Source organism: Zea mays, chromosome 5 (genome assembly GCF_902167145.1).
Source record: "Zea mays cultivar B73 chromosome 5, Zm-B73-REFERENCE-NAM-5.0, whole genome shotgun sequence".
Lineage (NCBI taxonomy): Eukaryota > Viridiplantae > Streptophyta > Magnoliopsida > Poales > Poaceae > Zea > Zea mays.
In genome coordinates this window covers 221,948,363-221,976,227 of record NC_050100.1, presented here as the reverse complement: position 1 = coordinate 221,976,227, position 27,865 = coordinate 221,948,363, and the positions used below count along the sequence as shown (strand labels likewise).

The 27,865-nt window shown below is 48.4% G+C and overlaps 3 protein-coding genes across 6 annotated transcripts; 2 read left to right on the top strand and 1 right to left on the bottom strand.

Moving 5' to 3' along the window:
- The first annotated feature begins 71 nt into the window (after positions 1 to 71).
- On the top strand, positions 72 to 14,305 carry LOC110991262 (uncharacterized). Of its 2 annotated transcripts, none has more exons than NM_001354381.1 (18): positions 72 to 550; positions 1,266 to 1,966; positions 2,138 to 2,356; positions 2,436 to 4,540; positions 4,629 to 4,755; positions 4,858 to 4,929; positions 5,312 to 5,410; positions 5,546 to 5,587; positions 10,853 to 10,933; positions 11,050 to 11,100; positions 11,187 to 11,268; positions 11,841 to 11,935; positions 12,496 to 12,567; positions 12,640 to 12,756; positions 13,024 to 13,092; positions 13,194 to 13,260; positions 13,563 to 13,847; positions 13,961 to 14,298. In NM_001354381.1, exons 1-17 carry the CDS (start codon positions 478 to 480, stop codon positions 13,733 to 13,735), a joined length of 4,245 nt encoding a protein of 1,414 aa, NP_001341310.1. In that variant the 5' UTR covers positions 72 to 477; the 3' UTR covers positions 13,736 to 13,847; positions 13,961 to 14,298. The 2 variants fall into 2 exon arrangements, with proteins under 2 accessions (NP_001341310.1, XP_023155822.1); XM_023300054.2 differs by having other exon boundaries at positions 114 to 550; positions 13,937 to 14,305.
- Positions 14,306 to 15,285: 980 nt separating this feature from the next.
- On the top strand, positions 15,286 to 19,299 carry LOC100381923 (uncharacterized). Of its 2 annotated transcripts, none has more exons than XM_023300030.2 (10): positions 15,286 to 15,772; positions 16,108 to 16,525; positions 16,625 to 16,819; positions 16,907 to 17,132; positions 17,241 to 17,367; positions 17,467 to 17,562; positions 17,738 to 17,815; positions 18,301 to 18,361; positions 18,491 to 18,678; positions 18,746 to 19,299. In XM_023300030.2, the coding sequence occupies exons 1-10, from the start codon at positions 15,506 to 15,508 to the stop codon at positions 18,749 to 18,751; spliced, it is 1,662 nt and encodes a 553-aa protein (XP_023155798.2). In that variant the 5' UTR covers positions 15,286 to 15,505; the 3' UTR covers positions 18,752 to 19,299. The 2 variants fall into 2 exon arrangements, with proteins under 2 accessions (XP_023155798.2, NP_001341309.1); NM_001354380.1 differs by having other exon boundaries at positions 15,512 to 15,772; positions 18,871 to 19,285.
- A 1,905-nt stretch (positions 19,300 to 21,204) lies between these two features.
- Positions 21,205 to 27,148, bottom strand: LOC100284338 (uncharacterized). 2 transcript variants are annotated; one of them, NM_001367186.1, is made up of 9 exons: positions 26,284 to 26,668; positions 23,279 to 23,386; positions 23,099 to 23,194; positions 22,844 to 22,936; positions 22,644 to 22,729; positions 22,138 to 22,541; positions 21,949 to 22,044; positions 21,749 to 21,854; positions 21,297 to 21,682 (listed from the first exon to the last, which is right to left on the bottom strand). In NM_001367186.1, exons 1-9 carry the CDS (start codon positions 26,600 to 26,602, stop codon positions 21,539 to 21,541), a joined length of 1,452 nt encoding a protein of 483 aa, NP_001354115.1. In that variant the 5' UTR covers positions 26,603 to 26,668; the 3' UTR covers positions 21,297 to 21,538. The 2 variants fall into 2 exon arrangements, with proteins under 2 accessions (XP_035823968.1, NP_001354115.1); XM_035968075.1 differs by having other exon boundaries at positions 21,205 to 21,854; positions 26,284 to 27,148.
- Positions 27,149 to 27,865: the final 717 nt, after the last annotated feature.

The following is a 27,865-nucleotide window of genomic DNA, read 5'->3' as shown; positions in this document are numbered from 1 at the left end:
AAAATAAAACAATTAAATGTAGTCAAACGCCAATTTCTTCCTCCTCCTGCCTTATCGTCTTCCTCCTTCCTGCCTTGTCTTCGTCCTCGCTCAACGCCAATCTCTCTCCTCTTACCATTACCCATTTCTCAAATTTCCAACTGAAATACGCCCGCCCCTTTTCCTGCGCGCTCCGATTCCAAACCCTCGGAGCTCTCAAGACAAGAGATTCAACAGAGCCGGAGCGGTAGCACCTCTTTCCTGTTTGCCTGTAACCTTCCTGCTACAGTACGCCGCAGCGATTAGCGGCCCGAACCCAAATCCGCAACGGCCTGAGCGAGCTATTGAGCTCGGCGGGGCGGGATTCTCGGCGTAGAGAGTATCCTTCAGCTGTATCGCGAAAGATTGAGCCGAATCGGTTGCTGGAGTTGAGCCAGCTCTTGGACTTCCTGCGAGCAGAAGTGATCCGGAGATTGGAGCTGCTGGTCCTGCCGCGTCATGTCGCTGTTCCGGAAGTTCTTCTATAAGAAGCCGCCCGATGGTCTGCTCCTCATCACAGATAACGTCTACGGTAACGGAGTTCTTCCTTTGCATTTTCCCGTGCCTTTCTTTATTTGCATTGTTGTGCCCTAGGCCCCTAGCAGCTTAGTGCAAGGAGCAGTTCAGTTTGATTGATATGGCGTTATTTGCATTATCTAAGCTTGATTTACTTGAGCTGTGATGAGCTTAGGGAGATGCAATCAGAATAATCCGACCATTCACCTGCAATTGCTCTCAAAGCTTCAATTTGGGTGTACCGCACATGAATTAGAGAGTTAGGAAGTTTTAGTGATCCTTTTAGCTTTCATATTTATCTGCTTTCTCGACTCTATTGTTTTGTAACTCTGGGCTCACGACCCAACAATGTAACTACCATTTACCATTACCTGCTTTTGCTGGAATCTGTGGTAATGAAATTCAGGTGGGGATAGTTCATCTCCTCCGGTGATCTAAAAAAATACAAATGCACTACTATATGTAGCATTGTAGCTACATGTATTACCAATTACCATGGCTCTCTAGATTCTAGAATGCTTTAAGATTTGTCCAAAAGACTACATAATGATTGAAAGATGGATGATTGCTTAAAAACTCAAATTATACATTAATCACTTCATAAGGCATATATGATGATAACAATAGTACATGTACAATCAGTAGCAACTGACTTAGACATGACTAAATAGCTACATGGAGTTACACTTGCTTTGCATCTTTGACTCATAGATTATTGTATTTTGTTTCAGTTTTTGATCACTGCTTCTCCCTGAAAGAGGTGGAAGGGGACCATTTCGATGCTCACATTAGAGGCATTGCAGCAGATCTTCTGGAAAATTTTCGCGATCACTCATTCATGATCTCGAATTTCGGGACTAAAGAGGAAGAAAGCCCTATATACCATATTTTGTCTGAGTATGGTATGACTGTATTGGACTACCCTGGCCACTATGAGGGATGTCCACTCCTCACCATGGAAATGATCCACTGCATCTTGAAGTCCAGCGAAAGCTGGCTTTCTTTGGGTCAGCATAACTTACTGCTAATGCACTGTCAACGAGGGAGCTGGCCTATTCTGGCTTTCATGTTAGCTGCTCTTCTAATATACCTGGGGCATTATTCCGACGAGGAGAAAGTGCTGGATATGGTCTACAAGCAATCGTCTTTGGAGCTTTTGGAGATGATTTCACCTCTGAATCCCATGCCTTCTCAAATGAGATATTTGCGCTATATCTCGACGAGGAATGTCATGCCTGAGTGGCCTCCAGCTGATAGAGCCCTCACATTAGATTGTGTTATTTTGAGGATGGTTCCAAATTTTCATGGCCAAGGTGGTTTCCGTCCAATATTCAGGATATACGGCCCGGATCATCTCATGCCCCCTGATCAGACTCCAAAAGTTCTTTTTTCAACTCCAAAGAAAAGCAACCTTGTCCGTTTTTATTCACAGGTAATTGTCTTCTGCTGGGTCATTCATTGTTCTGCTTTTAAGCTGTTAGCTAATGTTGTCTTATATAATAATTTTCCATGTTATAAATCTCTCGAAACATAAAATTTGATTTTTTTTTAAATCTTCCTTGCTAACCTTTACTAGAAAGGAATTGACCATTTCTGACCTTAGGCAGATGAACTGGTGAAAATAGACCTTCAATGTCATGTCCAAGGTGATATTGTCCTAGAGTGTATCCATCTGTATGAGGATCTGGATCGTGAAGAGATGGTTTTCCGAATCATGTTCAATACAGCATTCATCCGGTCAAACATCTTGATGCTTAACCGTGATCACATAGACATGTTATGGAATGCAAAAGACCAATTCCCTAAAGATTTTCGGTTTGAGGTAAGTGTTTATGCCAAGTGGCGAACTAGACTATTACTGTAGTGCATGGATTTTTACATGCAACTTTTGTTGATGGTAGGTTATCTTTTCCGATATGGACATAGTTACTTCACATGTCACAACAGAGCCTGTTATTCATCAAGAGAAACAAGGACTTGGGGTTGAAGAGTTTGCTAAGGTGCTAGATATCTTTAACCATTTGGACTGGTTGGATGGGAAAAAAGACACCGTACCTCACACAACCCAGCTAAAGATCTCAGCGATTACCGATGAACCTGAGACTTTCTTTGATACTCGTGAAGAACTTGAATCTGAAAGTTCTTCTGGTGAAATTTATTCTTCTAGTGTTGTTCTGAAGGTCGGAAATGAATTGGATATGCTTGTCAGCACTAAACCGAGACATATTCCCCAAGATTCAAGTTCAGCTAATGTTCAATCCAAATCACAAACTACAGTGCAGTCTCCTTCGCGAATGCGGCGCACAGCATTGTTATCACCTTCTAAGGTTAAGGTTTCAAAGACCAGTGCTTCACCAATGGAACTGTCTTCAAGTACAATCATGCCACAACAATCATCTTCGCCGGTTCAGCCTCGGCGAGTGATGTCTGACTCTGCAGTAAAATTTTTATCAGAGATAACAGAATCAGCATCAGGTGAGATGTCTTGTTCACAAACTCCAGTTGAACATGAACCTTCCTCTCTGATGGAAAACAATCCAGCACCAACAGCATCTCTGTTACCTTTGTGCACACCTCCTCCTCTTCCTCCCCCTCCACCCACTGTCTCTTTACTCCCTGTTCCCACTAAGTTACCCATAAATACTAGCACAAGTACCATCAACATTTCCCTTAGAGCAACCGTGCGTTCCTCTCCACCTTCAGAACCATCAGTCCCTCCTAAAGATCTTTTGAGAACCGAAGAGCTGGGTAAATCACAAGAACCTTCCTATGAAACTCGTGGGAAATTACAAACTGATAGTACTACAGGTTCCAATGATTTCATACTGTCACCAGCCGCTTCATCTTCACTGGATGAGGAATTGAGCAACGCAAGAGCATCTCTCCCGACAGATTTGCCAGCAGTACCTCAAAATCCAGACACTAGGCCCTTTGCAATTCAAGCGACAAGATCTGAAACTATGCCGCCGCCGCCACCACCACCACCACCGCCTCCGTCAAAATCAGGCATGACGCTGTTTCCTTTGACACATGGTGAAGAGGTAAAAATCACTATAGAAAAAGTCGTACCACATCAGCCTCCGCATCCACCAGCAGCAGCAGCGTCATTTTCAAGCTCAAATCCAGATGCTGTATCTGTAATTCTAGCTCCACAAAAGAGAGCTCGGTCTCCACCGCCCCCGCCCCTGCCCCCACCCCCAGGGTTGGCAAAACCACCATTTTCCTCTCTACGGTCACGATCATCACCTGAAGTCTCATTGTCTCAACCGCAGTTTCTAGATAACAAGGACAGTGCAACAATGGAATATCCAGACACCCCGTCTTTGACACCTACATTTTCACAAAGCGTTACACGGGTGCAAACACTGCATGTTCCACCTCCACCACCTCCTCCATCTCGAACACCGCCTGTTCCACCTCCACCTCCTCGAACACCACCTGTTCCGCCTCCACCACCACCTTCATCTCGAACACCGCCTGTTCCATCTCCACCTCCTGGAACACCACACGTTCCACCTCCACCACCACATTCTTCTCAAACACCACCTACTCCACCTCCACCACCTCCCTCTTCACAAAGTTTCCCATCCTTAAGTAGAAGAAATCGTGTGGCAGCCCCTCATCCACCTCCGCCTCCAGCACCACTGTCATCCCGTGTTACTTCTGCACCATCAGTACCACCTTCACCCCCATTACCTCCTCCTAAGCTAGCCGTGGCCAATAACACTTCACAGAAGTCACCAACAATCCGACCACCTCCACCTCCACCCGGCCCCCTTCATAAGCTTACGAAGGGAAGTGTTGCCAATTCTAACCCTCCCCCACATCCAGCATTTTCATTTGGTGCAAAGGATCGTAGCACAGCCCGCTCAAAAAGTCCTAGAAGTTTACGTGCCAACCAGGCATCTAAAAGGACCCCGCTGAAGCCATTGCACTGGGTGAAAGTTTCAAGAGCAACACAGGGAAGTTTGTGGGCTGAAACACAGAAGTCTGATGAAATATCTAGGTATAATAACATTCTTTTATGGAATTCTTTCTAGTTGATTTTTTTTTTGGGGGGGGGATATATACTAATCCATGCACATCTTTATCAGGACCCCAGAGATTGATATCTCTGAGCTGGAAAGTCTTTTCTCTGTAACGATGCCAAATATGGAGGCAAAACGTCAACGGCAACAACAACACCCTTCTGTTGCAACAAAGCAAGAAAAAGTTCATCTGGTACTTCTATCCATTCCGATTTGTGCAACTGTTCTCATCTTAGTAGTTAAATGATAACTAAAGTGTAAATAAAACAATTTACATTGCACTTCTCCTATGCAGATTGAGCTCCAACGCGCAAAGAATTGTGAAATTATGCTGAGAAACATTAAGATGCCACTGCCTGATCTAATGGTAACTTTGTATGGACATTATCTTAAGATAGCAATATTTTTGTATGGTTATTAGGATTAATATCTTGATAGCAAGAAAGAATTCAAGCATTATTGATGCCCAGCCTTGCTGGAAGGTTAAAGAATAGATTAACTTAAGATCATGTTAAGAATAAGTTGTTTGACAGAACCGATCTTTCGGGGTACCTTAATAAAGCCATTACATCTGTTGCCAAAAATAATGCTTCTTGGTGTTCCTTCTGGGAGGGCGGACATTTGTTTCGATCTCTTCTAGTATTATACCGTGAGGGCGGTCATTCCCTCCCCAGCCGAGTTTTTTGGTGTTCCTTCCGACATATTTGCTGATTGTATTGATTACGTGGATGGTTTTTTTCCTCTTTCAGGGTTTAGTAGTTGCTCTTGATGATTCCGTAGTTGATGGTGATCAAGTAGATTACCTAATAAAGTTCTGTCCAACTAAGGAAGAAATGGAACTACTCAAAGTACAGTTTTCTTCCTGCTCTATTCCGCTTTGAAATATTATTAGATTTCTCGTGAATTGTATTTTGGTATATCAGCAGTATTTGTTTCCACCAGTTTCCTATCTATATTGACATGGTAGTTTTCAAAATTTTCAGAGTTATACGGGCAAAAAGGAGAACCTAGGGAACTGTGAACAGGTCTTCTTTTTTTATTTTCCCTGTGATATTCTATTCTCCTTGGACGATGAATTATCTTTGGTAAATGATTGGGGAAAAAGTGCATATGTCACCATTAAGGGACATAAAAAGATTTTTTTTTTCTTACGTTAGATATGGAGGGGCGTGCTACTTCCTCCATTTCTAAATACTGGCACTTAGGATCAAACCACACACACTAAGAAGGCCATAAAATGAAAAAAAATCTGTCTAAAACAAGCATGGAAAACAAATTGCAAAGTGGGTGATGGTAAATGATGGTTATAATTATAGCTATTAGTGCTATAGGAGAATAGTCCAATGTATTGAAAAGAGTACAATGTATATACTACACATGGGTTGGGTCCAAGGCCCATAGGCACAACACAGTCTAATACCCCCACAGTCAAAACTCTAACCACAATAGATGCTGAGACTGGATTGAAACTCCAAAAACACCAAGGAGGGTAGGTCCTTGGTGAAGATATCGATGAACTGAAAAGTCATCGGGATGGGGAGAACTCGAACATCCCCAATGGCAATGTCCTTATAAACGAAGATCAATCTCGACATGCTTCGTGCGCTGGTGCTAGATAGGGTTGACGTTGTCGTAGTAGGCAAGGGTACTCCCGGTGAGTGAGTTGTGGAGCTCCTAGTGGAGTTGGTAGAGCCAGCATGCTTCAGCCACCCCATTGGCCACGACGTGGTACTTGGCCTCAACACTCGAGCGAAAGACCACTAGCTATCATTTGGACGACCAAGAGATGAGGTTTTCCCAAGGAATACAACATAACTTGAGGTGGATCGGCGTGTGTTTGGGCACCCCGCTCAGTCAACATTGGTGTAGACGACAAGCTCGCTCCAAGAAGAACTCCAGTGTAGAAGGCCATAGTCGAGAGTACCGTGAAGGTGTCGAAGGAGCCGCTTCACAATGGTCAGGTGTGACTCTCATGGATCATGCATGCCGAGACACATATGTTGGACACCATAGGAGATGTTTGGCCTATTAGACAATATTGTTTATGGTGTGTGTTATGGGCATAGAATGGCCTAACCCATTAGACCCTTTAGGGTTTGTATACATATTGTAACCCTGATTAGTTATTGGAATATAGAGAACTATTTTCCACCAACATGGTACCAAAGCCTTCTATCTTGACCTTTCTCCCCTTCCCTTCCATGTTCGACGCCACCGCCCACATTGGTTGGCGCCCGCCCTTCCCCCGTGGCACCAGCCCTATCCATCTCCTCCTCTAGTGTTGGTGATGCACTAGGCCTCGACGCACCCACCCCTGTCTCTGTCCCCTCCTCTACGACCACGACAGGCTGGGCTCGGCTCCACCCTCCTCTGCCTGCACCTCTGCGGCTTGGCTGACGTCTTCTGGCGCCCCGTCGCTCGCCACCATCCTGCCGCTCGCCACCATCCTGCCGCTCGCCCTGCCCTTCTCTCCCTCTCGACATTGTCACAGATAAAAGTTTGCAAAGGCAGAAAGAACCAGGAAACACCTATAAAGATGACTGGGAGAATGTTCCCATTGACCATTGCCAACTATGATAGAGGAAGGATGAGATGGGTGGGGGATGGGAGGAGGAGTGCATACCAACATTCAAAGTGGTGTGGTAAGAGACACCGGAGTCAGCCACATAGTTGGTGGTGGCAGGCGGAGTTTGTGTCATCATGCTAAACAAGTTAGCAAGTGGCAGTTGATCCCAGCCTCCAGTCCATGAGGCCGGCCGAACCAGGTGGGTGTCGAGGGAGAAGAGACGGTGTGGTGACTGAGGTGCCGTGGGGGTGGTCCAAGGGAACACCCATGGCTAGTGAAGGTGGGCATCATGAAGAGAGCCGACTATGGCTTTAGCAGTGGTTGACCACCCGTGAACGGGCCATGTCACATGGTGATGCGACCGGTCCATGGGTTGTAGAGTGGTGGACGAGTTGTAGAGTGGTGGCCAGGGAGTCACCCTTCTCGCCACCACCACCGCGAGCACCTCGCTGCCGGCGACTATCACCACCGCCTCTAGAGCTAGAGCCGGTAGGATGGCGCGGTGCTCCTGACATTGGTGGAGTAGACGAGCGTGAAGACGAACCCCCTGAAGCTAGAGTGGAAGTAGTCATGCGCGTAGGCGCCCCCTAGAGTTGGAGTTGTAGAGGACCATAGTGGTGTCAGAGCGGACCTAAGTCCCCTTGGTAATCTCCTTGACGATGAGATCATTGTGGACCTTGTGAAAGGAGTGGAATGTGATAGATCGTGTAGTCTGGGTCCACAGGTAATCATATCGCTCGTTGAGGCCCCATAGAAGGTTGAGGACGACTGTGCGATTGGAGACAGACTCGTTGATGTCACGAAGAGGGTTTGTTGTGCTCTTCATCTGGCGTGAGTACTTAGTGATGGAGAGGTCACCATAGACGAAGGCCCAGAAGGTGACAAGCCTCACGATTGTTGAGGAACTGCTCCTCAATAGCTACCCAGACCTGGCGAGCAGTGCTACCACACGCGTAGACAACATCCTGGAGCTCGTCAATGATCGTGTCGAGGATCCAAGAGAGGACTGCATTGTCCATCCGTCACTAGGATGGGACAGTGGGGCACATGGTTGTGGTTGTTGGAACCGGACCGCCGACACATGGCGTGTCCGTCGGGGCCGCCCGCACACACGGCGCGCCCACCCAGGCTGTCGGGCTGTGACACACGCGCCCGCACGTATAGCAGCGGGCTTTAGGTCTCTTGGGCCAACACTCCCCCCAAAAAGCTAGCCTCCTAAGGGGTTGCACCATCAACCATATAAACCATGCTTTCTCACCCTCACCACACAATGTGAGACTATTCCCAACAATCTCCCCCTCACACATTGTGAGCCGAGATTTGTCTGAGAATGCGTTGGGCCAACCTGACTCCGATACCAATTGTTGGAACTCTCAAGTGCTCTCACACACTCAAGAACACTAAGAACACAAAGTTGGAAGACACGAACGAGATACGGCGCCGAACGCCACCAGCACACACACTGGACCTTGTATTCCTTGCCCACGTCCAAACAACGAGTACAATGTGGCCTTTTAAAGATAGGCCATAGGAGCACCGACTCCATGCCAACGGCCATGCGCACGACGCGCTCATATGCGTATGACGTGACCACACCTGACGACCACTACTTGCATGTAGGCAACGTACGCGGCAAGCCTGCAGACCGGCTCCAACCAGCGACTGCTTCACGATCCGCAGCTTCAGCATGCATGGCTAACTATCTGCTCACGCCACACGCAAGCCTCGGCCAGTCACAGCACGCTTGCATGCACACATGCTAACTAACTCACACACAACGTGCACGCACACGACCAGCCACACGCGCATACATGTGCTGGGTTTATTTCTAACGATGAGAATGTACTGAGCCAACCTATTAGGGGATGCACCATCAACCATATAAACCATGCTTTCTCACCCTCACTACACAATGTGAGGATGTGGTCGTCGAGATCATATCGTTGCAAGCTAAGAAGGACAAGGTCACGCCAGCGGGCGTAAGCGGAGGAGTACAGGTTGAGGACGAGAACCAGGGCTCGGATGTTCTGAACAACAGTTGCCTGAGCATGGAGGTTGGCGATGATAACAACCTCGTATGCCAGAGGGTCTCAACCGCCTGGTACCCGAGAAGGGGTCTGTGGCGGTAGGACCCTTGAGATGTCGCTCACCTTTGCAAGTTGGTGAGCAGATGCATCAGCGGCAGTGCGCTCTTGCTCTCAGACGAGAGCGGCAGCTCACTCACGCTCTCTAGCAGCAACGACTACAGCCTTGGCGGCAGCGAGGGCTGCGACGAATCTAGCGTGGGTTGCAGCCACCTCATGAGGAGGGAGGCCTGCAGGGCTGAAATTGGAGGGGAGGCATGCTCCCAAGTCCTCTGTGTCTGCCCTGACAAATGGCTAAACAAAAGCAGCCTACAGCGATGGGGCGACAACAAGGCAATAGGTGGTGGTAGATCCACGACGCCGGTGAACACAAGAACAGCACAGATAATACCAGCCCAGTAACAACCAAGGAGAGAGGAGATGAGAAGGGGGAAGGTCTCCTTAGGGGAGAAGGGCACGACGACCATGGGAGGGCTGGCAGCGGCGGCCAGGGAGGGAGGACGGGAGGCGGCAGCCAGAGATTAGCCAAGGAGAGAGGAGATGAGAGAGGGAAAGGCCTCCACAGGAGAGGAAACTAGCACGTCGGCCATGGGAGGGTAGGCGGCGGTGGCGGCGGCCAGGGAGGGAGGGCTGGTGGTAGCGGCCTGGGAGAGGGACCGATGGCAGCAGTTAAGGGGAGGCCTATCAGTGGCGGCAGCTAGGGAGGGGCCGGTTGCCAGGGGAAGGAGGGAGGGAAGGAGGGCGACGACCAGTGGAAGAAGGGGGGAGGGGCGGCGACCGCGGAGGCGGCCAAGGAAAGGATTAGGGTTGGTTTGATACCATGCTAGAAGAGAATAGTCCAGAATATCGAAAAGGGTACAATGCATATACTAAGGGCCCGTTTGGCACAGCTCCAGCTCCTGATTCTAAGCGAGGATCTGGAGGAGTCGTGCCAAACGGGTATTTTTTTTAAACTGATTCTCGTGTGGAGCCGAAAGATTGGGAGTCGTTTTTGTGAAAAAAGGGTACAATGCATATACTACTATGATGGGAATATTTTATATGTCATTGTTTCATAATTTTTTCCGTATATGCATCCTACTTATTGGTTTGTAACAAAGTTGAACTGCAAAGGGTAAAACAGACAATCGCCACAGACCACCAACTCTCAGCAGACAAGAATCAGTTTACTTGCCAAACGGTTTTAAAAATGATTCTGATTCTCTAGGAGAATCAGGAGGATCAGCTCCTCACGAGGATCAGGATCTGGAGCTAAAGAAGCAGGAGCTGGAGCTTTGCCAAACGGGCCCTAAACATGGGCTGGGCCCAAGCCCCATAGACACAACATAATCTAACAATTATTGTTGTTCTAGAAATCCCACCCGAGGGCTAAGAAAGTGTCAAATGTTTAGAATTGAGGATCAATTACACTGATCACAAGCAGGAATATTGCAAGATTGGCACAATTTAGATATCCGTGTCTAATCTTTGGCTGTTTCTTGTGAGTTGGTATGGCGAGATGGCCATTTTCTACAATCGGTATATCTAGTTTACCTCTAGGATATATGGCCATCATTTGTTAACCCATTCCATGCATCTTGAAATGTGCAGTTAATCCCTGAATCAATAACTCCATTGCTGATTTTCTTTTGTGTTTGTAGTTCTTCATGGAGATGATGAAAGTACCAAGGGTGGAATCAAAACTGAGAATTTTGTCATTTAAGATAAAGTTTGTTACACAGGTCAGTTGTACATTGCATTTTTGTGAAATGCTTTCCCCCCATGGGATTGTATTACTGTTCTTGTATAAATATATACACATTAAACTATTTCTGCATCATTCTTTATATTCTTTCAGGTTGCGGACCTAAAAAGTAATTTGAATACCATCAATTTGGTTGCTGAAGAGGTATGCTGTAAATCATTTAATCTAGTAATAATCTCCACACATCACTGACATGTAACGAATGCACATGTACAATGTTGGATGGCCAGGTTAGGAGCTCTGTGAAACTTAAGCGAGTGATGCAGACAATTCTTTCTTTGGGAAACGCATTAAACCAAGGAACTGCAAGGGGTGAGTTAGGGAACCAAGTGCAATATCAGTATTCAGCCTACAAATAAATGACACGGCATGAAGGAACAATGCTCGGTGTTTCACACTATCAGTTGGTTCTTATTTAATTTCATTACATAGTTGGCTTATGCTTTTATACAAAAATATTGATTAAAATGGAATTAAGAGCTGGAGCAAAACTTTACAACTGTGACTACAATATTCCATTTTCCAATAGCACGGCCAATTTCACTGCAATTCTATGACTAGTGTATAGCTTGCATTCATGTTTTCTGTGAGGCTCACCTTTTTTTGCTATACTTTAATCATCTTGGAAAATAATATGTAAATACTACACAAGACAAAATTTTCAGTTGATACTTGTGTTATTTTCTTTGAAAATTATTTTTTTGTTGCGTACAGTAATTAACTGGACGGCCAGCAACAGCCCAAGACCATATGTATTCTAATTTACTTGCAAAAGGCATACTTTCAAGACGTAGCCTCATGAAATTTCATAGCAGAATGTTGGCTCTTTCACATATATATATATATATATTTTAGTTTTTTTTATACATGTGTCCATTTTTCAGGTGCAGCTGTTGGATTTAGATTGGATAGTCTTCTTAAGCTCAGTGATATACGAGCACGTAATAATAGGATGACTCTCATGCATTATCTATGCAAGGTGTGATTCCCTCCTCCTCTCCCTTAGACATTCAGTCTAACAAGGTTATGTCTAAGCATATCGATGGCACAGTGTCATCATTGTTATGACATAGGTGATAGGTCATTATTGAAGGTTTACAAAATCTAGTGTTCCAATTACAGAGTTCTTCTAGAAGTAGACATTGATCCGCTTGACCACTTCATTTATTAGTGTGCTTAATAGTAGATTTGCTTGCTATTTCTTTACATCTGTGACCTCCAATGCCCAGTTTGTGGTTCCCCTTTCTTCCTTTGTTGTAGTGACCGTATTAGAAGATTAAATGTACCGTCTTGGCAAAATACATCCCTGAAGCTCCTTTCTATGAAAAAGTTTGTCATGAACCAATCTGTGTGACTTTGGACTAATGTCCTTACTTCCATTGTATGAGCATTGAGTTTCACCACGAAGTGTATCTTTGTATCAATACATGCAGGCATGTTTGCACTGTCCATTTTATTTTATTTTTTAATAATTGTTCATTTTATGTTGATGAACTCTTTTGCTCTTCCTCAAAGTTCTTTCATTCTTTGTTTGTACAGGTTCTTTCGGACAAGCTTCCTGAAGTGCTTGACTTCAGCAGGGATCTTGCAAATTTAGAACCTGCCTCAAAGGTAGTTTAGATCTAATGCTAGATAGATCCATGGTGGTTTTATTCTTCTCGCTGACAGCTGGAGTAAAAACAGATACAACTGAAGGAGTTAGCAGAAGAAATGCAAGCGATAACTAAAGGACTGGAAAAAGTGGAGCAGGAACTGGCAACAGCTGAAAAGGATCCTTCAGAGACAGAGATATTTTACAGGGTTGGTTTCCCAGTGTTTTAGTATAAATGGGTCTGTTAGAGTACATAGTGATAGAGCTTGTGGCTTAGTTGTGGAACAAAGGGTCACCAAAGACACTTTTTAGGCATAACACATCGGATTCCACATTCATTCTATCTCTAGTCATGTCTCTTGTTCTTTCATTTGCATCTCTAGTACGCACAATAGACTGATGGGGAAAAGATGAAGATGCCATCATCACACCATCAGCATATTGATTATAATGTTCTGAAGATTTTTTTATTTCAGAAACTGAATTTATTCCTTGATGACGCCCAAGCTGAAGGAAGGTCGTTAGCTTCGCTTTACAGCAGTGCGGTATGTCAAGACTCGACAGTATCAATACCCTGATGCATTATGCATGACCCTGCTTGAAGGAAGCATACGCTTTGTGCTAAAGAATATCATTTTACTTGCAGGGGAAAAGTGCCGATTCTCTAGCACATTATTTTGGTGAAGATCCCGTGCGGTGTCCTTTCGAGCAAGGTATTTTCTTTTGAGCTGAAAAGCTAGCTACCCCACTAATATGTTACAAAAGCTTGATAGATGTCTATAGGTGTGGGAGACATGTTTGTTTAAAAGAAAAGGTAACTAGACACGTTCAAACTAAAAGAAAAAGGTAACATGGATTTAAAATCTAATCAACATGTTTCTGAGGAGTTATATATAGCTTGTCGCGGCTTTGAGCGTTCCTGTTCCAAATCAGAGCGCACCAAATGTTCATGCCAATAGCAATCTCCTTTTGTATTTTCTAAACAGTCATGATTACTTCCCATCTGTATGTGCAGTTGTCTCAACGTTGCTAAGCTTCACGAAGACGTTCGAGCGGGCCCATGCGGAGAATGTTAAGCAGATGGAGCTGGAGAAGAAAAGAGCACAAGCGGAAGCAGAGAAAGAGAAGGCCAAACTAACTGCCCACAAGAAGAGGGAGTCGCTGGAGCTTGGAATTTCAGGCCGGTGACACACCATATATTGCATCTGTGGATAGCACGCACTTCACTAATTCTGTGCCGCCTGATCACCTAGACCAGCGGCAGAAAATTTTGTAGCGCTCCTTCAGCGTGTATCACAAGGTAAACCGCCACTGAAATGGGAGCTGTCATGTCGATATAACAGGAGCACGATTTGTCTAAGATCTGTTTGCGCTGACATTGTCTTACAGTTTGTTTGTTTTTTGGGCTTTCAGGAAGCTAGGGAGAAGTAATGATGTGTAGTCCTAATATAACAGTTCACTCGATGTACATAGCAGTTTCAGATCTGTTGCTTCTGTAAAGAAAGGTTCCACAGCTAGCTCACGAAGGGAGCTGCAGTCTCTTTGGTTTGTCAGGAAGTTAGGGAGAAGTAATGTTGTGTTAGTCCTAATGTAACAGTTCACCTAATTAGCGAGAAGCAATACTGTACATAGCAGTTTCAGGTCTATTGCTGTTGTAAAGAAAGGTTCTGCAAACTCGTTTAGCTCTCGATTTATCTTGGGGAATTCACCTGTTACTGCCACTTGCTATAGCAAATCTGTAATCTTGCGAGTACATTCTCCAATCTCCATTTCTACTACGATGGGCGTTTGGATGACGGTAGGAGCTGATATGGCTAAGAGCATGTACAGTTGTGTTTAATGTAGAGTCTTTTGAGGTGTTTAAATGAGATATCTGCAAAAAAATGTAGAGTCGTCTCTCCGTGAAGTGACGTCTCTGTCTCGTAACACAAGTAGCAATAGACAGACGACGTCACTTCCCATTGTATGAATTCGTCTGTTCTATCAATTCGATGTTGTACAGACGTATTTACTTATGTATTTATTAATATACTATATTTATAGACACTCAATTATATAATAGAGTATTTTAGCCCCTGATTAGAAGCAACCCAGTTTTTAAGAAACCAATTTTATTTTTTAAGCTAGGAGAGGTCAGCTTCTTGGTTTTTAAGAAACTGATAATCTAATTTCTATAAACTGAGTTATAAACTGGTATATTTGAAACCAATTTAATTTCTATAAACTAGTTTCTTAAAAACTGGGTGCTTCTAAATATAGTCTTAGGGGGTGTTTGAATGCACTAGAGCTAATAGTTCAGCTATTAGCTATTTTTTGATAAATTAGTTAATAGTCAGGTAGCTATTTGTTAGGCTGTTAGCTAGCTAATCTTACTAATAATTTTTAGCTAACTAATTATTAACTATTAGTTATAGTACATTCGAACACCCCTTTAGTTATCTCTTATGCTTTATGTTTAGAGAACAGTTTTAGTGTCTCCTCATCATAAGGCGATGTAGGCTATAGGGGCCGGCGGCGTTCCTCGCCGTCGTCCGGCCGCAGTTGGCACCCATCGTTGACGATCCCATTCCTACGTCGTCGCGCTTCTCCGTAAAACAAACCCAATAAAAACCTGATCCTGATCCGATCCAGAACTCTGAAAAATGTACAGACTGTTACACTCTTTGTTTTTCTGAGCAGGACTCCTCGAGGTGCACGCTATGCTCCGACGAGCACACGCCTCCCGTCCTCTCCAACGACAAGCTCGTAGGCAAAGAAACCATTCACTGGCATGTGGGCCAAGCTGTATAGGGTCCCACAAGGCAGAGGCACGACGTAGGAGGCACCGACGTGGAGAGCGGAGGGCAGCCACAGCCATCCCGTATCCGGAGTGGCTGACGCATACAAGAGGGGCCGTCCCGATCGGACGGCTGGGGACGCAACCGCGGCCGATATATACCAAGCCTCCGCGCTGCCTCTATGGCCACCGCCGCCGCATCCACCACCACCTCCGCCGCCGTGCTCGCCTTCAGGCTCCTCCGCCGCCTGCCGCGCCGCCTCAGCGTGTCCCGCGCGCCGCCCGCGGCACTCGCGTCGTCGTCGTCGTCGTCGTCGCGCAGACTACCGTCCCTCGCCCGCCACCCGCTCGGTCACCGCACCCGGATGGGGCACACAGCCGCCGCTGCGGCCGCGGCCGCCGAACCCGCTCTCGGACTCACCAAGCCCAACGCCGTCGAGCCGCCTCAGGTCTGTCATCTGTGTAACCTCGCGTGCGTTCCTGCCTCTGGATGAGGCTTCCATCCAGCACTGCTTCGAATTGTTCGTGGATTCGCCTGCTTTGTCAGTGTGCCTACAACCCGTCTCCAACAAAACCTGCTGATACTGTCGTGTGTTGACTTGATCGTGGCTGACGTTCGCCGCGCTAAAACAAGCGCTAGATCGAGATCAGAATTAGCGTTTTCCCTTCTCCAAAACCGCACATCTTCGCCTAAGATTTATCGGTTTGATCCTTGGGAAGTTAGTCGCTTCTATCCTCCTGAAGCGACAGAGCTTCAACCTGTGCTCTCCTGTCGTTCTTCCAGGTCACCTTTTCCGCGAAAGACATCGAATTCTCCGAGTGGAAGGGCGATATTCTCGCTGTCGCCGTCACGGAGAAGGATCTGTCCAAGGACGCGGACTCCAAATTCGAGAATGCCGTCTTGAAGAAGCTGGACGGCCAGCTCGGCGGCCTCCTGTCGGAGGCTGCGGCAGAGGAAGATTTCACCGGGAAGACGGGGCAGTCGGTGGTCCTCCGCCTCGCGGGGCAGGGCTTCAAGAGGGTGGGCCTGATCGGTCTTGGTCAGAGCGCCCCGTCCACCGCCGCCGCTAGCCGAGGCCTCGGCGAGTCTGTCGCGTCTGTTGCCAAGGCCGCTCAAGCTAGCAGCGCTGCAATCGTTCTTGCCTCCCCCAGTGGGATCCAGGAAGAGTTCAAGCTGACTGCTGCAGCAGCAGTTGCTTCTGGTACTTGATTCTCTTGCACACGCTCCTTTTTCTTCTCTGATGTCATGGTTATGGAGTGCAGTGGATGGATGCTGAAATTTCTGCCGGTCTGAATCACAGGAACCGTGCTGGGGTTGTATGAGGACAGCAGATACAAATCTGAATCGAAAAAGGTGCACCTGAAACAGGTTGATATTATTGGACTGGGTTCTGGTGCAGAGGTGGATCAGAAACTTAAGTATGCTAATGATCTTTCGTCGGGTGTGATATTCGGAAGAGAGCTTGTGAACTCTCCTGCAAATGTCCTTACCCCTGGTCAGTAGATTTTTCACCAAACTTTTTTATTGTTCTTCATAAATTTGTTGCCAGTATACTTATCGCTGTCATCCTTCATTCTTTCAGCTGTGCTTGCGGAGGAGGCGTCAAAGATCGCTTCTACTTACAGTGATGTGTTCACTGCCACAGTACTAGATGTAGAGAAATGCAAAGAACTAAAGATGGGTTCCTACTTGGGAGTTGCTGCAGCTTCTGCTAACCCTCCTCACTTCATCCATTTGTGCTACAAACCCACTGATGGGAACGTCAAGAGAAAGCTGGCTATTGTTGGGAAGGGTTTAACTTTTGACAGGTTTGTAGTACTTGCCACATATTTAGTGGGTTTATGAAAAGTTAGAAGTAGACAAGTAGATGGAACCGTTTGTTATTTTTCTTATGCTTGGTTTGCCAATGAATCCAGTGGTGGCTACAACATTAAGACCGGGCCAGGCTGCAGCATCGAGCTGATGAAATTTGACATGGGAGGCTCTGCAGCTGTATTTGGTGCAGCTAAAGCTTTGGGACAAATCAAGCCTCCTGGAGTAGAGGTACTTCATTTTTCACAGCCGCCTAGCTGTATAGATGTAGAGGTTTTACCCATATTAGTTTATCTGTTAAATTTCTATGTTTTTTTCCCCTTCTCACAGGTTCACTTTATAGTCGCTGCCTGTGAAAATATGATCAGTGGCACAGGCATGAGACCTGGTGACATTGTAACTGCTTCCAATGGGAAGACAATTGAGGTATGTTTTTTTTTTCCAACTTGTTATAAATGACCAGAACGTGCATGATTCATGAAGCTTTGTTATAAGGGATCTGCTCGTTCGGAATGTAGTCTTTTAGCAGTCATAGATCATAGTCCTTCTGCTCCATGTCTGCTAGTTTTCACTAAACTTTTGCTTTTTGAACGTATTTCAGGTAAATAACACTGACGCAGAAGGAAGGCTAACACTTGCTGATGCTTTGGTCTATGCTTGCAACCAAGGTGTTGAAAAGGTAATGAAGCTTCATTTGGAAGTTTTCTATACATGCTGCCATTTAGTGTGTTTCTAATGTAGCCCCACTCATGTGGGAAAATGATCAATTCACCCCCTCTGATTCGGTAAGACATTTAGGACATTGACACGATCTCCAATACAATACAACACTTTGATGTTTTAAATAGAGACACTCATAAATCATTACTGAGCAATTTATATGACGATGAATCTAGTGACACGAACCAGTGTTGATGATGAGCCAAGCTGAAGAATTTGAACGAGGACCCCTAAAACTTTCCTTTAAACAACGAGAAACCTAAAACGATTTAGAGGTGCAGTGGATTGGTTACCCAGAGTTAGTTTGATTTAGATTTGCTCTATTAAGCTCTTAAGATGCTTTGTCATCAACTCATCATTTGGTGGAAGGCTATACAAGTGGACCGCATGTTGCTTACTAATGTTGAGTTAGTTGACTGACTCATCTGTATTTACCAATTGCAGATTATTGATTTGGCAACGCTGACCGGCGCTTGCGTTGTCGCACTCGGGCCTAGCATTGCCGGTAAGCTCGACGAAAGTTTAGCCCATGCATCCCATAATCCCACCTGCACCATCTGGCTTCTCATGCTGTGAACATGGAGCGCTAGATTAATCTGTTTCTGCGGCGTACTGAAAGACTTGTTTTCGATAGGAATTTTCACGCCGAGCGACGAGCTTGCCAAGGAGGTTGCCGCTGCTTCCGAGGTATCCGGCGAGAAGTTCTGGAGACTCCCGCTGGAAGAGAGCTACTGGGAGTCTATGAAGTCTGGCGTGGCTGATATGGTCAACACTGGCGGCAGGCAGGGAGGTTCTATTACCGCCGCGCTGTTCCTGAAACAGGTACATTTCTGTTTGTTTTTTTCTTTTCTTTTGACACGCCTAAATACATTATGAAATTTGATCACAGCGATAGGACCATTGGAGTGGTGAGAGATTAAGAATCCGCCACGATAGTGAACACTTTGACAGGACAGACTTCCAGAGCAGTGGTAACGGCATGAACGCCGCTTTTGTGTCCCTCCCTTGTTGCAGTTCGTCGACGACAAGGTCCAGTGGATGCACATCGACATGGCCGGGCCAGTGTGGAGCGACAAGAAGCGGGCCGCCACCGGGTTCGGCGTTTCCACCCTGGTGGAGTGGGTTCTCAACAACTCGTCCTCGTCGTGAACAAAACCCATACCTCCCCTCGTATCACAATGCCTTTCCATGCGTTTTTATTTTGTTCCTCCTCTTTTGTGCTACCATTCCATAGTTGCAAACTGCAGAGCGCCTCTTGGCATGTGATACCGTTGTGATAGAATAATCAGCATGGGTAGTGGTGTCGGGTCCTCCTTTCCCTGAAAGAAAGCAGCGGCGTGCTGGTCGCGGTCAAGCCATGCCTGTCGCCTTCCGGCTGCCGCTGTGGGCATTTGTAACGCGTCTCTGCCCAGTGAAATAACGTTTGTTCCTTGTGTTTGTGCCCCCGCCCAAAAGAAAGCTGCATCGGAACTGATCTTCCCGTGACTCCTTCCTCCGGAGACGTTGCTTTTGCTTCCGTCCGCAGAGCACCAGTTGGAATCTCATCCGTCTCGAACTGGGGTGAGCCACGTAGCTCATGCGTTTTGGACTTGTGGCCACCACACAAGTGTGTGTGAGTTGGTGAGCGTGACGGACTGATGAGTGACAGCGTGGTACGTATGGGCGTGTGGCCGGCGTGGCGCGAAACTGGCCACCGGGAAGAGCCAGACAGACGTTCCTGTGAGGAGAAATCGTCACAGGTGACGTGCCCACTGGCAGGTTGGCTCCACGTTAAGCGAGCCGTGTCACCTAGAAAGCCACAGCCCAGGAACGCCCATGGGCCGCGGAGGCCCTTCTAGCCCCTTCTGCCGGCAGCCGGCAGCCGGCAGGTCACCAAAAAACACCATGTTGCACTATAATAAAAGATAAAACAGGAGAATGGATGGGTAAACTAATGGAGGTAGTTTTCTGCTATTTTTCTGTACTAGTATTTACAGTTCTCAATAATAATACTTACAAGTGAATTTTTTTTTCTAAAACAGTTTTCACGTCACTCTCAACAGAATTGAGCGCCATGGCCGTCCAGCAGTTCGCATGGCTCTGGAAGCCCGATAGTCCACCTATCCACCTAACTTTCCATAGAGATTGTCGTACATACCCTAAGGGCTTGTTCGTTTCTGTCGGATTGCACCCAGAATCGTTCCAGCTAATCAAAGTTTATATAAATTAGAGAAGCAATCCGGTTAGGAATCGTTCCAACCCACTAATCCGGCACAAACGAACAAGGCCTAAGGTTTTTTCTTGCCGTGTGATGGCATACGACACGACGCGGTTTATGTCCTTCTCCATCTACGACGATAAAGAGCATCTACGACGATAAAGAGGACCTTTGAACAAGCTCAACTATTAACTATTGCGAGCAACATTCACTCGTCGGGGCACCTGTTGTGGACCTTGAGGCACCTCCTTTTAGGCGCCTTCGTGGATCATCTCTTCCTGATGTGGCGCAGACCAACATATATATGATAGGGAGAATGTATGGTGTCCCTTGTAGGCACGCACTATATAACGTCGCCACATTCCCCACCAACCTCAGCAAGGGTGCCTTCGTGGATCATCGTTTGCGATTGTGACCACTCCTAGGTCTCGATAGCGGTTAGGCCATGCCATGGGATCCAGGTGGTTGTATACATGCAACTCTGTCGTATGAATGGTGTTCTCTAAGCCTCGTGTCTCTAGGAGAACATCGACGTCTATAGTCATGGTCACCAGTATAGCGCGAGGATAAACTTAATCGGAAAGATTATAGGTTTGTTCGAAAAGATAGATTAGATTGGTTTGGTTTGCTAGGAAAAAAAAAGTTAGATTGATTTAGTTAGGATATAATGAAAAAAAGACAAGTTAGGTTGATTTGGTTACTTAGGATAAGAAAAAAGATAAATTAGATTAATTTGGTTATGATATTTCATACAGGTCAAATAAGCCGCTCTATGTAAGAAGAGATATATATCAATCTAATTAAACAAGAATTAAGAAGAAAAATCCTTATCTCTTACTCGGTCGTAGGCAAGGCCTTCGATCGGCCTCCTTAAGCTCCCTTATTAGTACCGATCACCACCATAACAACCATAAGAAACACTATGTCCAATATAACAGTATAACTTAAAATTTTGTAAACGTATAGTACTTCACATAGAGAGAACTATAAATTATTACTAAGTAATTTCTATGATGATGAGTCTAGTAACATCAACCAGTGTTGACGAGCCACGCTAAAGAACTTGAACAGCGAGAATCCTAAAACACCCTACGTTTCTAATTGGAGGGGCAAAGAATCACGATGTGAAAACTGCGTTGCGATGAAACATATTTGGTTCAAGAGTGAGATCCTTCAAATTTATTCGTCGCATTGCTCATGGGTTTCCATGGCATAACATAACATAACATAAGCACTTGAGAGTGAGATCACTGAAAATTATTCGCTAATCATTGCAATGCTCATGGGTTTCCATGGCATAACATAGCCATCCTTATTATTCTCTACATCCTTCTCCCGAGACCAATCAATCACTCCTCAGCTATGAACTGCGCGCCTATCAACAAGTCATTCTCTACCTGGGGAACGTCACCTTCTCACCCGTCAGGACCGTAGCTAGACATGATCAGGTAGGCATGCATGGCCTCAGTCACATGTCAGGAACCTTCAGGACTTGGGCAATGGCTCCCCGGCCAAGAACGACCGGAACATCCTGAACGCCCTCCTGGGCTGGAACAACGGCACCTCATGCCCTGCGCCTCTCACCGACGCAAACGTGAGCCCTTCGTACACCTCAGACCATCCTCCTACCTGCACATGCGCCCCAAACTCGGAAGACGTTACAAGCAACAACAGCAGCAATGGCAAGTTCCGTACCTGTCCAGCTGAGTACCATGGATACCAGCGGGTCTTGATCTTCAGACCAAGATGACTGATGGCGAACCTCGTCGCGGTCACCGGGACGACTGAATCTGTGTCGCCGCTGCAGTTTTGCCAGGTCACATAGTGTTGTTATGCGACCAAGTAGCAAGTATATATAATTTTCCCGTTTCAGATTTAGACTCTTGATCGATTACCTGAACACCCATATCCTCAATCCTGCTTTCATCAGCTTCTTGTACGTCGGCAGCATGGAGAACTCTGAATCTTGCCATGTCTTGATCAGCACATCACTGACAGTATAGGGAAATAACAACAACAACATTCAGTGGCACTCTTAAATTAAATGGCCTGGCAACAACCGAAAAGAAGCTGTATGTGGATACCTGCAGGCAGTCCATCTGTAGGGGATCCCCGTGGTGTTGGCGTGCATCGCCCTCTGCACGTCCATCCTGTTGTAGTACCTCTCGGCGTAGGTCTCCGTGCAGGGGTCGTAGCCGGAGGAGCGGCGGCGGCGGACGAGGGTGTTCTTGAACCTGAGCACGGTGGCGTTGGCCCTGGCCGCGGCGGCGCACGACGGCGTGTAGATGCTGTACTGGTCGATGTCCCCGAACTCGTGGTTCATGGCGTAGCTCATGGCGCGGTTGCAGGGGCGCGAGATGCTGCTGCTGCTGAAGTTGCACCACCTGAGGATGGCCTTGTAGGTGCGGTCGGAGATCATGGCGTGCGTCCACCAGTAGGTGACCGTGCCGATGTTGTCGTAGTAGTTGTCGGTCACCGCGTTGCCCACCTGATCGGTGTTTTTTTTTTGGAGGGGTTAAGATTAGACTGGAGCCGGCCGGCCGGCGGCCTGCTCGTGTTTGGCAGCAGCATGCATAGATACGATACTCACAAGGATTCCCTTGAGGTTGATGAAGGGGTGAGGCGAGGCCTCGTTGTACTCGACGATCTTCCTTGCCAACTGGGGGACGTAGTGGCCTGTGGAAGCAAGCAAAGTGAACAGATTGAAGCATAAAAAAAAAGAAAACTCTTGGACAGCTAGCTGGTGTGTGTCCCTGTGGATCAGCAATGGCAGCGAGTGACATGACTCACCCGCGTAGCTTTCTCCGGCGATGTAGAAATCTCGGTGCCGGTACTGCGGGAACCGTGACATCCAGCTGACCAGGAACTGCAGCGCGTCTTGAGCTGCAGCCAACAATTCACATTTCGCAACGGCGTCAGCTAGCTGGGACTACCTGACCAGTGACACAGCTGCTAATGGCGTTTCATTTCAGGCATCGTCAGAGTCTGAGGAGCTAGCTGCTAGCTAGCTCGATGGCCCAGCAGCAGAGTTCACTACGTACGTACCGGTCCTCTCGTCGCCCGACGTCTTGAGGTCCGAGGTGGTGTTGGCGTAGGAGAAGCCGACTCCCGCGGGCGACTCGAGGAACAGAAGGTTTGCCTCTGCAACACAAGGGAACGGGCAGTCGTTGATGTTGATTAATTAAGAGTTTTAAGGGTTTTTTTCTTTCTTTCTTTGTTTCTCACCTCTGTTCCATGAGTACTTGTTGAGGAACAGGCCTGTCCCGTTTGGTTTGATCCGGAACGGGCCGATCTCCTCCGACGCTCCATACGCCACCGACGAGCATCCAGGACCTGCCAGTGCCAGGCCATCAGAACTGTACATACTATTACACAGCTGGTACTATAGCAGGCAATGCATATGCATATAGGCGGAAGCGGAAGCATGTAGAGACCACGTTTCCCGAGGCAGGCACCGAGTCAAAGAGAGCAAACAAGTCCACCGTAGCCGTCCGTTCCATGGTGGTGGCGACTGGCGGTGGCGAGGCATGCAGCTGTGGAGCCCAGGACCCAGGTGGGGAGATCGTGGGGGTGTGCCTGTGCCACTGCCACTGGCCAGTGCGTGTCGCGCGGGCATGGCGCGCTGGCCCTCACTCTCCCTCGCGCGCCACCATGCCCCACTGCGGTGTAGTACTGTAGCACGACGGCAGGCATGTATATATGTGCTTTGACGGTTCTGCTAATGTGCTATTTGGGTTATATATATATACGCATGGCATGGCCGTTCTTAGCTTTGCTTTTGGGTGGCAGCAGCACCCAGCAGGGGAAAAAAGAAGAAGGCCACACACGCATGCGATGCGAGTGGGAGTGGCCCTCTGCATCCCTGCGTGTGTGCGTGCAGTGCAGTAGTACAGAGGCAAGCACCACACGAACACACGCAGTGACACCGAGCGATCGAGCAAGCTGCTGTGCCTGTGCGTCGTTGCCATGCATGTCAAGTTGCCCGTGCCCTGCCGGTTGTGGGGTAATGTGGGTGGCCATGTGGGGCAAGGGCACTTGTTGGTGTTTAGCAGCCGGGGGCGATGATGATGACGACGACGACAGGAGGCGAGGCGAAGCAAAGAGAATAAGAATAATCGGCTGGGGGCTGGGCGACGGCGACTCCGGCAGCGCGCCCAGCGGGACGGAGATTTACGACGAAAACAAACAGCCAAAAGGTGGTGGTGCCGCGGCCCTAGCTACACGCGGAGCTTTTGGGGTTTGGGCCAGCCATCTCCCACGATCCATCAGTCACGCACGCAGACGCAGGCCGCCAGCAGGCAGCAGCTTCATCATCATTTCGTTTCCGCCGCAGTCTCGGGCCCCTGCTTGGCTGCTTGCCGTGCCGCTCGCTCGCGCGGTCACATGATCTTCTGCTGAGAGGAGAGCTCAGCTGGGGGACCTGGGGCTGAGTCACCGGGTCACGGCCACCACGGACGCATCACGCATGCGGTACGCACACCTATACGCGGCCTGTGGCTAAGATTGCGTCGATCTCCAAGGACGCTGCCTGCCTGCCTGCTGCTTCGCGGCATTCATCAGGTTCAGTCCATTCACGTTCAGAGTGACTCTGGATCTGCGATGGAGCATGGAGGGAGCGACGAGGAACCCGAAGAGATTTTTTTTCCCGCCCGATACTACTGTTGGTATTATCTCATCATTCATTCATTCATGCATGGCTGCAGCTGCTGGCGCTGGGCGGCGATGCTGCCGCGGACGGCAACGCTGCTGCTGGCGCCTGCATGCATTGCACACAGCCACGCGCCAGGTACGTGCAGCGGCAGCAAATAATGCTACCAGAACCAGTGCAGGCAGCAGTGGTGTGCGTGCGAGTGAGTGAGAGATCAGAGGGTTTTACTGGCAAAAACAGTCAGTCAGATCGCCTGGGCTGGGATCCAAGAAACCCCTGGTTGGAGCTTACGACTAGCATTAATTTGGTACAACAAGAGAGTCGTGTCGTGTCCCGTTCCCGTCTGAATAATACCGAATAATCACATGAAGAGAATCTGAATGCAACGTCGATCGGACACGAGTTGCAACCGAACGAACCAAGCACGGTTGATAGATAGAGAGTAGGAGGAGTCGACTCGGATATAGTAGAGTACTACTGTGCCAGTGTCACATGCATACATCTGGCGGATCGACACCGGCCTGGTACGTACAGCAGCAAGCGAACGCCGCAGAAGCGACACCACAGCTGCTGCTGCCGCCGCCGCCGCCGTCTGGTGATTAATAGTAGTAGTATGATAAAAAAAAGGCTCGGCAGTGCTTTTGGCATACTAGGAGCTACTAATGATGCAAACATTGTGTACTTAGGTTTGTCAGATAGGAGTACTTAATTATAAGTAACTGTGAGGCAGCAGTACTGTCCTAATCCATGGTGGCTTTGTTGTCCCCTTCTCCATCACACTACTAGTAGTATTAGTAGCTAGTAGCTAGTAGCAATAAGTACACCGCCTATAGGCTTCGGTCGCTTCATTCCAAGAGGCCAAAACAAAAAGGGCAAGACAACGCCGGCACGTAGTAGGCTATAGGCAGCTAGCTCCTGCACCTCTGCTGCAGACCATGCACACACACATGTAATGTTTGTTCAGGCCGTGGTCACGTCTCTTCGCAACATTTACTCACCCCCATTTACTACTACGTACTGCGCTGCACACTGTACTACTCTCTAGGACGTACCTTCCTCATGCACGCAGCGACCACTAATTCTCACACACACGCGCGCTACGGTAGTAGTTGCTTGCTTGGAGTCAGAGGAGAACGGAGGGTACGTAGAGGAGCTGGGAGGAGGAGGAGCAACAGAATGGTAGGTACTTTTTCTCCGTTGGGAAGGAAGAGGCAACCGGCAAGGCGTGTGGTGAGATGACAGGCAGTTTGAACTTTGGAGTCCGTGTCAAAAAGCTTTGAAAAGCTTTGTCTTGGTCACGTTTTTTTTTTAAAAAAAATACTTATACTCCAAAACCCCCCACAGCAAAGGTAAGAAAAAGAGCTCCGTAGCTAGCTAGCTATCTTCCCTCGCATGGAAAGACCGACTGACTGACTGATCTCGAGGACGACGTAATAACTCCCATATGATGGTAACATCATATCATGCAATGGCATCGTCGTTGACCACGGAGGACGAGCGAGGAACCACATGATTGCTGATTATTGCATGAAAAAAATGAGCTAATAAGCTCTGACTGCAGGTGGAGGGGTCACTGACTAACCTCCGTTGAGCCAGAGCACGAGGGGCTTGGCGGCCGCGTCGTCGCCGACGGCCTCGGTCAGCCAGTAGAAGAGCGCGCGGCCGCGGTCCCGGTCCACCGCCACGTACCCGGAGTACTGCGCGAACGCCACCGCCGGCTGCCCCGGCAGCGCCTCCACGCGGTCGCCCGCGCGCGCCCGGGTGCTCATGCCGTCCTCGCACTCCTCCGCGCCGGCTCCATATGGCAGCAGCAGCAGGACGATGGCGACGACGACGACGATCGCCATGACCAGCGCGCCGCTCGCCGCCCCACCCTCACCGCGAGGCCGCGTCGTCGCCATGGCTTTTGTGCGTGGGCAGAGAAAGGTGTGGTGTGGCTAGCAGCTAGCTAGCTCGCGACGGTGTGTACGCAGTACGCGAGCTGCTGCTGCGTATTTATCGTGGCCGGCCGGATGGCTGCCGGCCTGGAGGGTGGAGAGCGAGCGGAGGGCCGCGCGCTCAGGTATTGCTAGTGGTAGTGGTGGCTACTGGCTAGCTAGCTGTGGGGTGGTCGTCGCGGTAATAATGGGGCATTGGATCGGGCGAGGAGGTGGTGGTGGTGTGCCCTGTGCGGGGTGGGGTGGTGGCATCATTTACGCTCGCTGTGGCTGGTGGCTCTGCGGCGCGGGGAGGGATGGGAGGGAGAGGGAAGGAGGGGGCAGTTGAGCTACGCTACGCCGCCATTAATAGTGTGCGCTCCGGCCTTGGCAGGTCAGCTCGTGCGTCTCGTGCAGTCGGCAGCAGAGCCGCAGAAGGAGAGAGAGTGCGCGAGGCGGAGGAGGAGCCGAGATTGAGAAGGAGAAGGGCGCGCGCGCCGAGCCGTCACCCCCGCCTGCCTGTGCCTGCTGCTGCACTGGTGGTACGTGGCCGTAGGGATGAGATGACCAAGGCCATAAATGGCTCGCAGTCGCGCGGCGCGGCGCTCCCCCTTTCTGGCTGCGGCTGCGGCTGCTACACACATTCGGTTTCCCTCGTCCTCACGCCACGCCCCGCCCGCGCGCGTCGCGTGGTTGGGTTCGCTCAAAACAAAAGCTGCACAAGTGTCCAAGAGAGACTGAGCAATGAGAGAGTATGCGTGAACATGCACTGCACGCATTACAGCAAGGTCGCGTCGAAATGAACCTACCAAAGTTAAAACAACAAATTAAAGACGATGGCGGATGGTTCGTCATGGCCGGCCACGGCCAGATCGATCTGGAAGTACTGCTAGCTAGCCTAGGTAGCAGGATGCAAAAGTGGATGGCGGTGGTACGCCGCAAGCAACGTTGACAAGGCGAGAGGAGAGGAGAGGAGACGGATCATGGCTCGCCCTGCCTTGGTAAGGAGCAAGAGTAGAGTCAAGATGCAACTAGCCTTGACGCGCGCGTACACTACGCAGTAGCCTGCTGCATGCAATTGGCTACCTATACTGTACCAATCCAGGCTATATGTACATTTATTACTAGTCTTTCCTCTCTCTCTCTCTCTCTCTCTCTCTCTCTCTCTCTCTCTCTCTCTCTCTCTCTCTCTCTCTCTCTCTCTCTCTCTGCCTCTGCGTGTGTCATAGAGAGACGACACGTGCACAC